The 17,874-nt window shown below is 46.5% G+C and overlaps 1 protein-coding gene across 1 annotated transcript in view; it reads left to right on the forward strand.

Annotated features, from left to right (window-relative positions):
* LOC123768282 (protein turtle homolog A) overlaps window positions 1-17,874 on the forward strand; it is a 110,657-nt gene that overhangs the window by 82,868 nt on the left and 9,915 nt on the right. Inside the window, exons 9-12 of the mRNA XM_069307128.1 lie at window positions 1,531-1,690; window positions 9,624-9,917; window positions 12,051-12,223; window positions 17,356-17,485. Coding sequence (XP_069163229.1) covers window positions 1,531-1,690; window positions 9,624-9,917; window positions 12,051-12,223; window positions 17,356-17,485 — 757 coding nt within the window. The remainder of the gene's footprint in view (window positions 1-1,530; window positions 1,691-9,623; window positions 9,918-12,050; window positions 12,224-17,355; window positions 17,486-17,874) is intronic.

Consider the following 17,874-nt stretch of genomic DNA (forward strand, 5'->3'; position numbering starts at 1 on the left):
GTCCTCCTGGAGTTTTATGCAGTTTTAGTTTATATGTTGTGTTGAGTGATGTTTGTGATGTCTCATCTTTTGTTTGTTCAGTGATTATTCTATTATTTAAATGCTGCTTCTGGAGGTTTATCGCTTCCTCACTCGGTCTCTTTAAGCTGGTCCTGTTCTGAAACACTTGTGGAGTCTCTGGTTGAGCTCCTCATATCTCTTGGAGTCTCTTGTTGAGCTCCTCATATCTCTTGGAGCTTCTTGTTGAGCTCCTCACACCTCTTGGAGTCTCTTGTTGAGCTCCTCACACCTCTTGGAGTCTCTTGTTGAGCTCCTCATATCTCTTGGAGTCTCTTGTTGAGCTCCTCACACCTCTTGGAGCTTCTTGTTGAGCTCCTCACACCTCTTGGAGCTTCTTGTTGAGCTCCTCATATCTCTTGGAGCTTCTTGTCGATCTCCTCACACCTCTTGGAGCCTCTTGTTGAGCTCCTCACACCTCTTGGAGTCTCTTGTTGAGCTCCTCATATCTCTTGGAGCTTCTTGTTGAGCTCCTCACACCTCTTGGAGTCTCTTGTTGAGCTCCTCACACCTCTTGGAGTCTCTTGTTGAGCTCCTCACACCTCTTGGAGCTTCTTGTTGAGCTCCTCACACCTCTTGGAGCCTCTTGTTGAGCTCCTCACACCTCTTGGAGTCTCTTGTTGAGCTCCTCACACCTCTTGGAGTCTCTTGTTGAGCTCCTCACACCTCTTGGAGCTTCTTGTTGAGCTCCTCATACCTCTTGGAGCTTCTTGTTGAGCTCCTCACACCTCTTGGAGCCTCTTGTTGAGCTCCTCACACATCATGGAGCCTTTGGTTGAGCTCCAACACCTCTTGGAACCTCTGGTTGAGCTCCAACACCTCTAGAAACCTTCGGTTGAGTTCCAACACCTCTAGAAACCTTTGGTTGAGTTCCAACACCTCTAGAAACCTTTGGTTGAGTTCCAACACCTCTAGAAACCTTTGGTTGAGTTCCAACACCTCTAGAAACCTTTGGTTGAGTTCCAACACCTCTAGAAACCTTTGGTTGAGTTCCAACACCTCTTGGAATCTCTGGTTGAGCTGCTTAGAACTTGTGAAATATCTTGTTGAGCCCCTCACACATCTCTTTGTCATTTTCCACGATGATATCCCCCTTTGTTCATCCTAATAACATGATCTCACATACCGTTGTTCTTTAAAAAAAATAATGTTCACGTTAGTAAACCAAATATTCCCTTTTCAGTTGGTATCTTCCTCCTTCCTACGAGGGGCCTCGTAGCCTGGTGGATAGCGCGCAGGACTCGTAATTCTGTGGCGCGGGTTCGATTCCCGCACGAGGCAGAAACAAATGGGCAAAGTTTCTTTCACCCTAAATGCCCCTGTTACCTAGCAGTAAATAGGTACCTGGGTGTTAGTCAGCTGTCACGGGCTGCTTCCTGGGGGTGGAGGCCTGGTCGAGGACCAGGCCACGGGAACACTAAAGCCCCGAAATCATCTCAAGATAACCTCAAGATAACCTTCCCTCCGGTACAGAACGAGGTGCTGGTCCACAACCTGTCCAGTGGAGTCATCATCAGCAACCAGAGTTTGGTGTTGCAGAGGGTCGTCAGGTCCCAAGCCGGGAGGTACTCCTGTCACGCCCACAACGTCGTTGGCGACGGCAGTTCCAACTTCTTGAGACTTGATGTCAAGTGTGAGTATAAGACGTAGCCCACTGCGTCACGGAGCCCCTATTAGTTCTTTAATTGTTACAACATGTTATAAAGTTGTGATGTCTTGGTTATGTAAAGTTTTTTTATGATGTGAGGGAAGGTTGTTACAATGAATCCACTGCAAGGGCCGTGACGAGGGTTCGAACCTGCGTCCAAGAGCATCCCAGACGCTGCCTTAATCGACGCCGCAGGTTCGAATCCTCGTCACGGCCCTTGTGGATTTGTTCATTTGATGCATCACGTTATTGTGATTTATGTGTGTAAGGTTGTTACAATGTTTTATATTCGTTATTATATAACTTGTTCGAACGTTGTAGAAACGTTTTACTTTCGTCATGTTTATGGCGGAGCTGGGGGGACCTTACCTGATCAACCAGGCTATGACTCATACGTCAGGCTGCGGGCAGCCGCGTACAACAGCCTGGTTGACCGGACCATCAACCAGGAGACCTAGTCAGAGACCGGGCCGCGGGGTTAATTGATCCCAGAAATCAACGCAAGGTATAAAAGGTGCGACTGAGGAATTTCTGCCCTTTTCCCAATAACACACAGCATTGTGTACGCTATAGTCCCCCCTCTCCCCGACGGATAAAATAAGAGGGTCCACTACGGGATCACCATAGCCCGTGCTGCTTGGAACTTTAAAAAAATAGAACCTCACCAACACCCGCGTTTTCTATGTAATGGTTAGTTAGGTTAAAGGGGTTACTTGGGTGAAAGCCATATGTGAGTGGTTAAGTTTGTTAATTTGGGTTAAATTGAGTTAAATCATGTTGATGAGTTTGTGTGTGGTGGTCAGTTTACGCAACATTTCCTGCATGATGAGGTAATTATGAGGAGAAAGCGCAATGCCAGTATGACTACATAGCACTTGGAGGGGATATGAGGACAAGGTGCTGGGGTATGAGGACAAGGAGCTGGAATATGAGGACAAGGTGCTGGGGTATGAGGACAAGGAGCTGGGATATGAGGACAAGGAGCTGGGATATGAGGACAAGGAGCTGGGGTATGAGGACAAGGAGCTGGGATATGAGGACAAGGAGCTGGGATATGAGGACAAGGAGCTGGGGTATGAGGACAAGGAGCTGGGATATGAGGACAAGGAGCTGGGATATGAGGACAAGGAGCTGGGATATGAGGACAAGGAGCTGGGGTATGAGGACAAGGAGCTGGGATATGAGGACAAGGAGCTGGGATATGAGGACAAGGAGCTGGAATATGAGGACAAGGAGCTGGGGTATGAGGACAAGGAGCTGGGATATAAGGACAAGGAGCTGGGATATGAGGACAAGGAGCTGGGGTATGAGGACAAGGAGCTGGGGTATGAGGACAAGGAGCTAGGGTATGAGGACAAGGAGCTGGGGTATGAGGACAAGGAGCTGGGGTATGAGGACAAGGAGCTGGGATATGAGGACAAGGAGCTGGGATATGAGGACAAGGAGCTGGGGTATGAGGACAAGAAGCTGGGATATGAGGACAAGAAGCTGGGATATGAGGACAAGGAGCTGGGGTATGAGGACAAGGAGCTGGGATATGAGGACAAGGAGCTGGGATATGAGGACAAGGAGCTAGGGTATGAGGACAAGGAGCTGGGGTATGAGGACAAGGAGCTAGGGTATGAGGACAAGGAGCTGGGATATGAGGACAAGGAGCTGGGATATGAGAACAAGAAGAAATGGAGGACAAAGGGGGGTCAAAGAACGGTTGCCCAGTCAACCAAACCCTAGGGGATCGAACACCAACCATGCAAGCTGCGAGATACTCGTTCTTGATAAAATCCAGTAATGCATAACCGTGAATTATTCATCGCATAAAATGTGACCAAAATGGATCCAACAGCCTCTGGTGTAGTCGTCTTACCCAAACACTCACAGGATCGACGCGAACACATTTCCCACTCACAGGATCGACGCGAACACATTTCCCACTCACAGGATCGACGCGAACACATTTCCCACTCACAGGATCGACGCGAACACATTTCCCACTCACAGGATCGACGCGAACACATTTCACACTCACAGGATCGACGCGAACACATTTCCCACTCACAGGATCGACCCGAACACATTTCACACTCACAGGATCGACGCGAACACATTTCCCACTCACAGGATCGACGCGAACGCATTTCCCACTCACAGGATCGACGTGAACACATTTCCCACTCACAGGATCGACCCGAACACATTTCACACTCACAGGATCGACGCGAACACATTTCCCACTCACAGGATCGACCCGAACACATTTCACACTCACAGGACCGACGCGAACACATTTCCCACTCACAGGATCGACCCGAACACATTTCACACTCACAGGATCGACGCGAACACATTTCACACTCACAGGATCGACCCGAACACATTTCCTCCTAGCGGTCAACAGTTACAGTAAAATAGAGAAGTAGCACCTGCAGGACTCCCATTTTCTATCACATGGCAAACAGAAACAAACTGGATAATATACAAATCCACAAGGGCCGTGAAGAGGATTCGAACTTACGTCCGGGAGCATCCTAGACGCGGCCTTAATCGACTGAGCTACGACATGGTCAAAATTTTCAAGATTTCCCCTTGTGGATTTGTTCACTGATGCATCACGCTATTGTGATTTCTCTGTGTAAACTGTATAATAGTTTACCTTCGTGTTGGAATTAACTTCCAAGGTTACTTGGAGAGGTTTACCAAGGCCCCCCCCCACCCCTCTGACTCTAGTCTACCAACCACCCAGCATGAATAATTTAGGGGAAACTCACAGTGTAGGTTTACAATATAGGTAAACTCACTATCAAGAGAGAGAACTGAATATGTTTTTTGATTTTAACTCCAAGTGTTTACAGCATGAAAAATATACAATTTTAAAGTCATAGCATTATTGATCATTTAAAATGAACTTACTTTACACGAGTTAACTTAGTTAACAATAATTAACTTACTGAAAATTAACTTAATTAATAATGAACATAGTTTTCAATATTTCAAGCATTTTATTCATTTATACTAGAAGAAGGTTTTTTTATAGTCTGTCACTGATAATTATACTAATGCATTATACAATATATATATAATGTATAATATGATTGTAATCACAAATTATACAATGTATGATCTCGTAATAATATCGTATGATTATGTATAATATCACTGTAAAGTACATCATTATAGCCATAAATTATATTATGTATATCATTATATTATGAATAATATCATAGTATATGTTTATCACTGTATAATACTTGTATAATACTAATAGTGTATAATGTATATTATTGTATAATGTATATTATTGTATAATGTATATTATTGTATAATGTATAATACACTAATGCATAATATCATTGTATACGGCATAATATCAATATATAATGCAAAATATCATTGTATAAGGCATAATATCACTATTTAATGTATAATATCATTGTAGAGTATAATGTACACCATAAATAATATATCATATAATCACAAAAGGATTATATATATATATATATATATATATATATATATATATATATATATATATATATATATATATATATTTCATCAAAATTTCATCAAAGTTAAATTTTTTCATCAGGAAATATTTTGCAGGATAAAAAAATTTACAAATATATTATCCTCAAATTGGATAAACTCTGAAAAATATCCCACGACCACAAACAACAACTCTCCCCCCCTCCCCCCTCCCCCCTTTCTCTGAAAAAGACCAGTTTACCCCTACCATCTTCCCCCCCCCCCTACACACTACCTAACTCTCCTCCCCCCCCCTTTTTTTCCAGCCCCCCAAAACCCCCCAATTTCATTAAGTTAAAAAAGGGTTTATGTTTTGAGACAGTGTTGCGCTCTCAGGCATTTTCTGTTTTTTTTTCCTAATTCTAGTGTGATTAATTTTTTTTGTTTCGTGTCGGTGGAATTTGATTGTAATGAATACAATGGCGGGTTTATTTTTTGTTTAAGGGGTAGGGAGACTTTCTGGGGGTCTGTCACTATGTGTTGGTGCTTTCTGGGGGTCTGTCACTATGTGTTGGTGCTTTCTGGGGGTCTGTTACTATATGTTGGTACTTTCTGGTGGTCCATCACTACATACTGGTACTTTCTGGCGGTCCATCACTACATACTGGTACTTTCTGGCGGTCCATCACTACATACTGGTACTTTCTGGTGGTCCATCACTACATATTGGTACTTTCTGGTGGTCCATCACTACATATTGGTCCTTTCTGGCGGTCCATCACTACATATTGGTCCTTTCTGGCGGTCCATCACTACATATTGGTACTTTCTGGTGGTCCATCACTACATATTGATACTTTCTGGTGGTCCATCACTACATATTGGTCCTTTCTGGCGGTCCATCACTACATATTGGTCCTTTCTGGCGGTCCATCACTACATATTGGTCCTTTCTGGTGGTCCATCACTACATATTGGTCCTTTCTGGTGGTCCATCACTACATATTGGTCCTTTCTGGCGGTCCATCACTACATACTGGTACTTTCTGGCGGTCCATCACTACATATTGGTACTTTCTGGTGGTCCATCACCACATATTGGTACTTTCTGGCGGTCCATCACCACATATTGGTACTTTCTGGTGGTCCACCACCACATATTGGTACTTTCTGGTGGTCCACCACCACATATTGGTACTTTCTGGTGGTCCATCACTACATATTGGTACTTTCTGGCGGTCCATCACTACATATTGGTACTTTCTGGTGGTCCACCACCACATATTGGTACTTATTGTATGTTAATTGTTTGTCCGGTTCCTTGTAAAGTCAGATCGCAGCTTCCCTCCCCCGGTCTCCTGCACCACCAGGAGCAGTTGCGGCTTCCAGAAACGACTCCTGATGGCGTTTGAGACTCTGGAAACCATCTGGTGATCCAGGCATGTAAACACACAAGACATTGAGCTTTTGGAGAGGCCCGGGTGGTGTTTGCTCAGCATATTGAGTGCCTGAGGGACGTGGGGGAAAGTCGAGGTCTCACAGCAGGAGCTATAGGCGCCTCGCTGGGGCTCAAAGACCGCAACTGTGGCATTCGAAGTCGATCTGCCAAGCAGCTTCGATGTTCCGCTGGTGTTTGGGTGCTTCTGCGACCTGCCAGGAGCCAGGGAGGTAGGCAGGACACCCCTGACGCACTTCGGACACAGTCGCCATACGGAGCAGAAAAGGCATTCAAGCAAGCTTCCTGTCGGAGAGGAAGGGACTCCGCTGTGTCAAAGACCGCCAGCAGGAGTCAGACGTCGCCGGGGACCCCACCGCCAGGGGCGAGACGGTGTATACAACGAACCAAGGAACTGGAGAGGTAGCGGGAGAGAGAGAGAGAGAGAGAGAGAGAGAGAGAGAGAGAGAGAGAGAGAGAGAGAGAGAGAGAGAGAGAGAGAGAGAGAGAGAGAGAGAGAGAGAGAGAATAACAGGAAGGAAAGGCAGTGGAAAGCAAAGGATAAACAAAGAAACAGATACAAACAAGGATGACGTAGAATATAATAAAGAAATGAATAAATAAATGAGAAGTAAAGCAAGAGAAACAAACAAACAAACAGGAGCTGAGCAATGTGGTGAAGCCAATGTAAAGTTTACTGTGTCCCAGACAATGTAAAGTTTACTGTGTCCCAGACAATGTAAAGTTTACTGTGCCCCAGACAATGTAAAGTTTACTGTGCCCCAGACAATGTAAAGTTTACTGTGTCCCAGACAATGTAAAGTTTACTGTGCCCCAGACAATGTAAAGTTTACTGTGTCCCAGACAATGTAAAGTTTACTGTGTCCCAGACAATGTAAAGTTTACTGTGCCCCAGACAATGTAAAGTTTACAGTGCTCAAAGTAATTTGCTTTTTTAAACTTTACATACACGTATGTGATGCTTAAAAGGGAGGAAGAGTTCGAGTGACATGTGTAAAGCTGTCATAAAGCTGTCTTAAAGCTGTCGTAAAGCTGGCGTAAAGCTGTCTTAAAGCTGTCGTATAGCTGGCGTAAAGCTGTCTTAAAGCTGTCGTATAGCTGGCATAAAGTAGACGTGTAGAAGACAAACGTTCCTCTTAACTGAGGCTTCAACATTGTGTTGAAGATATAAAGCTGACCAGAGACCCTCTATTGTACACAGAGCTCTAATGGCAAGCTCTTCTACCCATTTATTCAACTTACACCGTAGAGGAGTCCGGTAGAGGGCGCATGATGGTGTAGCAGGTCCTGTGTAGAGCAGTTTCTTGAGTGTGGTTACAGCTTCCACGAATCATGTAGTTGACGAAAGTAGAGAGAAAGTACTCATGTTTGCGTATTAATTTGACCTGATAGAAGGTGGGTTTACGCATGGCGTACGGTGTAGAGATGTCTGTCATTCTGGCGTCAGTGGAGTCCCTGTGGATTCTCTATCTATCTCTCTCTATCTATCTCTATCTCTCTCTCTCTCCGGCACCGTATATGCCAGGTATAATGGCTTCGACATGGCCTGCTGGGCCGGATAGATGCTTTCGCTGTGCCTTTTCAAGAGCATTGTGTCAGGCAGGGCGACCTTACACACACACACACACACACACACACACACACACACACACACACACACACACACACACACACACACACACGCGCGCGCGCGCACGCACGCACACACAAAGGGCATCACGCAAAATAAAAACGCACAGATAAAATGAGTCTGGCATTAAATCTGAAGACTTTGTTTCACTCGGAGGTCATTGTGGGAGTTCCTTTGTCAATGTGTTGTTTAATTCGGATTTTTTGGGTCCGCCTTTTTTTCCATGCTGTTTTTGGTAAACGTTGTTTAACGTTTTTCAAAACGTTGGTTATGTGGTGTTGATCTGACCTCCAGGGGCGATATTTATTCCGACTCACACTAATTCTTATTTTGAGATATTGAAATAGATATTGAAAAAAAGAAAGCTATTGAAGGGAAGTATTATACATAAGGCCTCCAGGAGCATATATATTTACACGAAGTTAAAGGATATACATTATTCATTATCAATTTGTTTAAGTTTGCTTATCCTTACTTGAGACGTCGTACTTGAGACGTCGTACTTGAGACGTCGTACTTGAGATGTCGTTCTTGAGATGGCGTACTTGAGACGTCGTACTTGAGATGTCGTTCTTGAGATGTCGTTCTTGAGATGTCGTACTTGAGATGTTGTATTTGAGATGTCGTTCTTGAGATGTCGTACTTGAGACGTCGTACTTGAGATGTCGTTCTTGAGATGTCGTTCTTGAGATGTCGTACTTGAGACGTCGTACTTGAGACGGCGTACTTGAGATTTCGTACTTGAGACGTCGTACTTGAGACGTCGTACTTGAGATGTCGTACTTGAGATGGCGTACTTGAGACGTCGTACTTGAGATGTCGTTCTTGAGATGTCGTTCTTGAGATGTCGTACTTGAGATGTCGTTCTTGAGACGTCGTACTTGAGATGTCGTACTTGAGATGTCGTTCTTGAGACGTCGTACTTGAGATGTCGTTCTTGAGATGTCGTACTTGAGATGGCGTACTTGAGACGTCGTACTTGAGATGTCGTTCTTGAGATGTCGTACTTGAGATGGCGTACTTGAGACGTCGTACTTGAGATGTCGTTCTTGAGATGTCGTTCTTGAGATGTCGTACTTGAGACGTCGTACTTGAGACGGCGTACTTGAGATTTCGTACTTGAGACGTCGTACTTGAGACGTCGTACTTGAGATGTCGTACTTGAGAAGTCACACGCTTAGTTCCACACTCCTCCACCTTACGAGACGGCGCTGTGAACGAACTCAAGAACACATCAAACTGCAGAAAGATCCAATAACCCCCATACGAGGCAGTTACGATGTATTACACCCACCCAAAACAATCCAGCGATCATGTATGCCTGACATCAGCTGACATTATCACCTGACATCACTCGTTCTCCCTGTCACCAGACGCGCCAGTGTGTTCCCCGGGTCAGGTCACGACCTACGCCGTAGGTCGCAATGAGGACGCAGAGGTGACCTGTTCGGTGCAGGCTAACCCGCTGCAGGCCACCTTCCAGTGGACGTTTAACAACACGGCCGACACCATAGACGTGCCCCAGGGGCGCTTCACCTCCTCCAGCAGTCACAGCGTCATCACCTACACGCCCATGACCTCTCTGGACTACGGCACGCTCCTCTGCTGGGCCTCCAATGAGATCGGAACCCAGAAGGAGCCCTGTGTGTTCCATATCGTTCCTGCAGGTGAGGTTCCTTTAGGTTTTCTACGTCCTCCTGCAGGTGAAGTTCCTCTAAGTATTCTACGTCCTCCTGAAGCCAGCAATGTTCTGAGGTAACTTAAGGCTTTTGTCGACCAGACCACACACTAGAAGTTGAAGGGACGACGACGTTTCGGTCCGTCCTGGACCATTCTCAAGTCGATGAGAATGGTCTTCCTTCCATCGACTTGAGAATGGTCCAGGACGGACCGAAACGTCGTCGTCCCTTCACCTTCTAGTGTGTGGTCTGGTCAACATACTTCAGCCACGACCCTTCCTTCCTCAGGTAACTTGAGAACTTCCTTACAAGATATTATTCTCAGGTAACTTGGAACTTTACCTGTTAGATGTAAGATTCTGGTCCTTCCTTACCTGAGGATCACCTTGATTGATTGCCTGCCGTGAGATGTACCCAGGAGATGAGAAGACGATCTCTCAGGTACGCGAGAGAGGAGAGATTATAGGAAGCTTAGGAGGAGATCAGGAGATCAGGAGATTAAAAGGAGATCTAGGAATGTAGTTTGTGGGTGTGTAATATAATCTTGACTCGGTGTATGTTATCGTAGGATAACTGTTGTAGGATATCGTAGCTATTGTGTGCATGGTAAAAGTATTACACATTATAGACAACATTTTTGAGCAAAGGATTGTCAGGATTGACAAAACCTTTTGATTTACTAGTTTTTTTAAGTTTTTTTATGTAACTTAATTAGAAAGATACTTATGTTCACAAATATATATGCGTACACACACACACACACACACACACACACATACATACCCACCCACCCACACCCACCCACCCACACACACACACACACACACACACACACACACACATACCCACCCACCCACACACACCCACACTCACCCACCCACACACACACACACACACACACACACACACACACACACACACACACACACACACACACCCACACACACACACACACACACACACACACACACCCACACACACACACACACACACACACACACACACACACACACACACACACACCCACACCCACACACACACACACACACACACACACACACAATTACACCCCCCTGATGATTTCTGGTTATTCATTAACATTTCCACATCAAGTATTATGCTCCACGACATACTTGGGCTCCACGACTTCTTGGCAACATACCTTTATCTTCATTTCTCTCTCTCAGGAAACCTCTCGAGTCAGTTGTTTTCCAGGGTGAACTTCCTCCTTAGGTAAATAAACACACTGTTTCTTTCCGGAATAATCTTTCTAAGATAGTTGCAGACTTGGTTAGTTTCTCTCGTGTGCTTACGAGACTCATCCAAGGCAAAGGTATCCTTACTATATCATCTCCTATTCTATAATCAAGGGTGTGTGCGGTTTCCATTTTATTTATTATCCAGGGGTCAGCTGCTCGTATGATATTCCCTTATTATATGTGCTGGTGCCCTTCTTCCCCTCACGTACACACACGCCAGGTGCGCTACGCCGTTACTTAAGTTCCTTATTATATGTGCTGGTGCCCTTGTTCTTCTCACGTACACACACGCCAGGTGCGCTACGCCGTTACTTAAGTTCCTTATTATATGTGCTGGTGCCCTTGTTCTTCTCACGTACACACACGCCAGGTGCGCTACGCCGTTACTTAAGTTCCTTATTATATGTGCTGGTGCCCTTGTTCCTCTCACGTACACACACGCCAGGTGCGCTGCGCCGTTACTTAAGTTCCTTATTATATGTGCTGGTGCCCTTCTTCCTCTCACGTACACACACGCCAGGTACGCTACGCCGTTACTTAAGTTCCTTATTATATGTGCTGGTGCCCTTGTTCCTCTCACGTACACACACGCCAGGTACGCTACGCCGTTACTTAAGTTCCTTATTATATGTGCTGGTGCCCTTGTTCCTCTCACGTACACACACGCCAGGTACGCTACGCCGTTACTTAAGTTCCTTATTATATGTGCTGGTGCCCTTGTTCCTCTCACGTACACACACGCCAGGTACGCTACGCCGTTACTTAAGTTCCTTATTATATGTGCTGGTGCCCTTGTTCCTCTCACGTACACACACGCCAGGTACGCTACGCCGTTACTTAAATCACTATTGTGTTCTTCCAGGAAAGCCAGACCCGCCGGGTAACTGTACGGTGGGAGCTAGAACCCGTTCCTCCGTCAGGGTGAAGTGTGTAGCGGGTCACAGCGGAGGGCTGCCCCAACGGTTCCTGCTGCAGTCGAAGCTACAAGAAGGGCAGCACCTGGTCAACCTTTCTGCCCCTTCGCCAGTCTTCTTCGTGAGTTGGTCTGATTACCTCGTTGGGGTATGTAGGGAAGGGTGCGCCTCGGCCAGTCAGATCGCAAGATGACGTTTCGAGTTCGATGATAGGATGATTTGTCTTTTTGTTCTTCCTAGAAGTAAAGAGGTGCCAGGGAGTAAGGCAACTGTTGTGGGTTGCAACCTGGTGGGAGGATAGTAGTTGATATGAGGCTTCTAAACTCTCTTATGTGTCTCATTCCGGCTTTCCCATCTATGTTCTCACCTGTGGAACCCCTCCTACAACCACATTCTCACCTGTGGAACCCCTCCTACAACCACGTTCTCACCTGTGGAACCCCTTCCTACAACCACGATCTCACCTGTGGAACCCCTCCTACAACCACGTTTTCACCTCTAGACCCCCTCCTACAACCACGTTCTCACCTGTGGAACCCCTCCTACAACCACGTTCTCACCTGTAGAACCCCTCCTACAACCACGTTCTCACCTGTGGAACCCCTCCTACAACCACGTTCTCACCTCTAGACCCCCTCCTACAACCACGTTCTCACCTGTGGAACCCCTCCTACAACCACGTTCTCACCTCTAGACCCCCTCCTACAACCACGTTCTCACCTGTGGAACCCCTCCTACAACCACGTTTTCACCTCTAGACCCCCTCCTACAACCACGTTCTCACCTGTGGAACCCCTCCTACAACCACGTTCTCACCTGTGGAACCCCTACCAGAAAATACATCGAGCTAGCAACATTGACAGACGCCACTACTGACCAAAGCTCACATTCACATGCCACAAGTTCAAGACTGAGGCCACTCAGCTAAACCAGATAATGTATTGTGTACATGGGATCAACAGGAGACATTCACCTTAACAAACTTATATATATAATTCTTATTTTGCTAGAGTACGATACACAGTATAATCTTAGTCCCATGGACCATTTTAATTTCTGCCGTGGACCCCAGGTTGGGGACCACTGATCTTGGGGCCATGAAGCCACAGTTTGTCATTTTATGATGAGTGTGTGCTATATGTCTATAAGGTTAATGTCCCTCCGGATAATGATCATCTCTGACGACTAGGGACCATTATAGTTTATGATTTGTTATTTTTTTAATAATAGCCAGGTAATGTATATATTTTTTACTGTGTGTCTCAGTTTCATGACTCTTGTCTCAGCTTCACGACCCCTTGTCTCAGCTCTACGACCCTTGTCTCAGCTCTACGACCCTTGTCTCAGCTCTACGACCCTTGTCTCAGCTTCATGATCCTTGTCTCAGCTCTACGACCCTTGTCTCAGCTTCATGATCCTTGTCTCAGCTCTACGACCCTTGTCTCAGCTCTACGACCCTTGTCTCAGCTTCACGACTCCTTGTCTCAGCTCTACGACCCTTGTCTCAGCTCTACGACCTTTGTCTCAGCTTCACGACTCCTTGTCTCAGCTCTACGACCTTTGTCTCAGCTCTACGACCTTTGTCTCAGCTTCACGACTCCTTGTCTCAGCTCTACGACCCTTGTCTCAGCTTCATGATCCTTGTCTCAGCTCTACGACCCTTGTCTCAGCTCTACGACCTTTGTCTCAGCTTCACGACTCCTTGTCTCAGCTCCACGACCCTTGTCTCAGCTCTACGACACCTTGTCTCAGCTTCACGACCCTTGTCTCAGCTTCACGACTCCTTGTCTCAGCTCTACGACCCATGTCTCAGCTCTACGACCCTTGTCTCAGCTTCACGACTCCTTGTCTCAGCTCTACGACCCTTGTCTCAGCTCTACGACCCTTGTCTCAGCTCTACGACCCTTGTCTCAGCTTCACGACTCCTTGTCTCAGCTCTACGACCCTTGTCTCAGCTCTACGACCCTTGTCTCAGCTCTACGACCCATGTCTCAGCTCCACGACCCTTGTCTCAGCTCTACGACCCTTGTCTCAGCTCTACGACCCTTGTCTCAGCTCTACGACCCTTGTCTCAGCTCTACGACTCTTGTCTCAGCTCTACGACCCATGTCTCAGCTCTACGACCCATGTCTCAGCTCTACGACTCTTGTCTCAGCTCTACGACTCTTGTCTCAGCTCTACGACCCTTGTCTCAGCTCTACGACCCTTGTCTCAGCTCTACGACCCTTGTCTCAGCTCTACGACCCTTGTTTTAAACGACTGGAAGTATTGGTACACTTCAACCTAAAATTTCTTCCTGTTCAAGTATAGGAGTCTTAGAGGAGTAGAAGAAGGAGTCTAACCTCTTGGGGTGGACGGTAGAGCGACGGTTTCGCGTCATGCAGGTCGGCGTTCAATCCCCCGACCGTCCACAAGTGGTTGGGCACCATTCCTTTCCCTTCGTCCCCAATGTACGATTTCCATTCTTAAAAAGGAAAGGTAATCCTAAAATTTACATATTAGCTGGTATAATGTTTCTGAAATATATTGCAATGTCTGATTTTAATACAATGGGAAAAAGTCATGTATTGCTAGTGCAATTTTGCAACATGAAAATATACTTTAATATACGTGGTATACTTTAACGAGGAACTGAACGGAAAAGAGTTTATTAAATTGTATTTTTAAAAGAAGTGTGTGTGTGTGTGTTTTTAAGGAGGTGTGAGAGGCGACAAGAATGATAGAAGCAGCTATAATTTCCTCTGATTACATGTTGGTGCTGTGTACGATATAGTTAAGAGTAGAGAGGATGTTTCGTACCCAACTCTCTCTCTCTCTCTCTCTCTCTCTCTCTCTCTCTCTCTCTCTCTCTCTCTCTCTCTCTCTCTCTCTCTCTCTCTCTCAACGATAAATGAATACATACGTACACGTAGTCTAACATGCATACATATATATATATATATATATATATATATATATATATATATATATATATATATATATATATATATATATATATATATATACATATATAGGGTCTAACATACACATACATACATACACTGGGTCTGACAGCTACTTAGAGCAAGTTACCTCTTTATCACACCACAAAGATCTCTCCAGCTGAAGTTAAGAGTCTAAAACTTGTGGAAATTCAACTGTCTGCCAGCTGCTGTCTCCTCCCCTTCCTGTCCCCCCACCCCCACCTCCTGTCCCTTACCTCCTGTCTCCCACCTCCACAAAATGTGGAGACGGTGCAATGCGACTCGAGCTTCCCCTGACAGAATTACCGTCCTTTTCCCCCGAGAGTTTCAACGTCAGCTTGTTGAGAGCGTCTCAGGTCGGGAGATCCGCTATTATCCTGAAGGTCAGCTACAGGGCTCCACTACACCACTAACCTGGAGGGCCACCACCTACAGGGCCCCACTAACCTGGAGGGCGACCATCTACAGCCACCCACTAACCTGGAGGGCGACCATCTACAGCCACCCACTAACCTGGAGGGCGACCACCACCTACCTGCTCACACTAACCTGGAGGGCCACCACCTACAGGGCCCCACTAACCTGGAGGGCGACCATCTACAGCCACCCACTAACCTGGAGGGCGACCATCTACAGCCACCCACTAACCTGGAGGGCGACCACCACCTACCTGCTCACACTAACCTGGAGGGCCACCACCTACAGGGCCCCACTAACCTGGAGGGCGACCATCTACAGCCACCCACTAACCTGGAGGGCGACCATCTACAGCCACCCACTAACCTGGAGGGCGACCACCACCTACCTGCTCACACTAACCTGGAGGGCCACCACCTACATATAAACATCACGTGAAAAGTTTCAATTACGACATTAGCCACCGTCTTCATCTGGAAGACAGTCTTGATTCAAGACTGTCTTCAGACACACACCTCCATAGATTACTGAAGGAAAAGAAGGAAATTGTCAGGGGAAAGCGCCAACCAAGCCATTACGACTATCTTCCACTTGGAAAGGGGTCGAGATGAGGGACTTGGAATGGGACTTAGGGAAAGGAATGGTGTCCACAACCACTTGTGGACAGTCGGGGATTGAACGCCGACCTGCATGAAGCGAGACCGTCGATCTACCGTCCAGCCCAAGTGGTTGGATCATAGATTATCTTGAGATTATCTTGAGATGATTTCGGGACTTTAGTGTCCCCGCGGCCCGGTCCTCGACCAGGCCTCCACCCCCAGGAAGCAGCCCGTGACAGCTGACTAACACCCAGGTACCTATTTTACTGCTAGGTAACAGGGGCATAGGGTGAAAGAAACTCTGCCCATTGTTTCTCGCCGGCGCCCGGGATCGATCCCGGGACCACAGGATCACAAGTCCAGTGTGCTGTCCGCTCGGCCGACCGGCTCCCTTGCTTGACAAGTTTGGACTTGACAAGTCCAAACACATAACCTTGAATTTCTGATCTTTGTTATCAGATCTGAAGATCATTTTAGGGAGAACTGAATATATATTTTACAACTTTTCTCAACTTTATATAAAACGCATTTACAATACCCTTTCGATGGGTAAAATAATAGAATTATTTGATGTAAATGTCTCTGATTTTTTTTTGTAGTGAATTGAAATGGAGAAATAAATACATATTTACCCCTGGCGGATACATATATGTACTTGTCAAGCAGGTATAGCGCTGTCAACCACAGGTACTTGTCAAGCAGGTATAGCGCTGTCAATCACAGGTACTTGTCAAGTAGGTATAGCGCTGTCAACCACAGGTACTTGTCAAGCATGTATAGCGCTGTCAACCACGGATACTTGTCAAGTAGGTAAAGCGCTGTCACCACGGATACTTGTCAAGCAGGTATAGCGCTGTCAACCACGGGTACTTGTCAAGTAGTTATAGCGCTGTCAACCACGGGTACTTGTCAAGCAGTTATAGCGCTGTCAACCACGGGTACTTGTCAAGCAGGTAGAGCGCTGTCAACCACGGGTACTTGTCAAGCATGTATAGCGCTGTCAACCACGGGTACTTGTCAAGCAAGTAGAGCGCTGTCAACCACGGGTACTTGTCAAGCAAGTATAGCGCTGTCAATCACAGGTACTTGTCAAGCAGGTAGAGCGCTGTCAACCACTTATCAAGCATGTATAGCGGTGTCAATCACAGGTACTTGTCAAGCAGGTAGAGCGCTGTCAACCACTTGTCAAGCAGGTATAGCGCTGTCAACCACGGGTACTGGTCAAGTAGTTACGACCTCGTAACTACGGCCTGTAACGATGTGTTCTGTTCCAGGTGGAGGGCCTGCAGGCTGGGAAGAAGTACGACCTCGTTATTACAGCCTACAACGAGAAGGGTTCGAGCCTTGCCACCCATGTTACTGTGTCGAGCAGTGGTGCCAACGGTTCAGTCTTCCAGCCCCATGGTGAGTATACCTGTATCTTGGTGAGTCTACCAGTATCCTGGTGAGTCTATCTGTATCCTGGTGAGTCTACCTGTATCCTGATGAGTCTACCTGTACCCTGGTGAGTCTACCTGTACCCTAGTGAGTCTACCTGTATCCTGGTGAGTCTACCTGTACCCTGGTGAGTCTACCTGTACCCTAGTGAGTCTACCTGTATCCTGGTGAGTCTACCTGTATCCTGGTGAGTCTACCTGTACCCTGGTGAGTCTACCTGTACCCTAGTGAGTCTACCTGTATCCTGGTAAGTCTACCAGTATCCTGGTGAGTCCACCTGTACCCTGGTGAGTCTACCTGTATCCTGGTGAGTCTACCTGTACCCTGGTGAGTCTACCTGTACCCTAGTGAGTCTA

Source organism: Procambarus clarkii, chromosome 59 (assembly GCF_040958095.1).
Source record: "Procambarus clarkii isolate CNS0578487 chromosome 59, FALCON_Pclarkii_2.0, whole genome shotgun sequence".
In the NCBI taxonomy this organism is placed as follows: domain Eukaryota; kingdom Metazoa; phylum Arthropoda; class Malacostraca; order Decapoda; family Cambaridae; genus Procambarus; species Procambarus clarkii.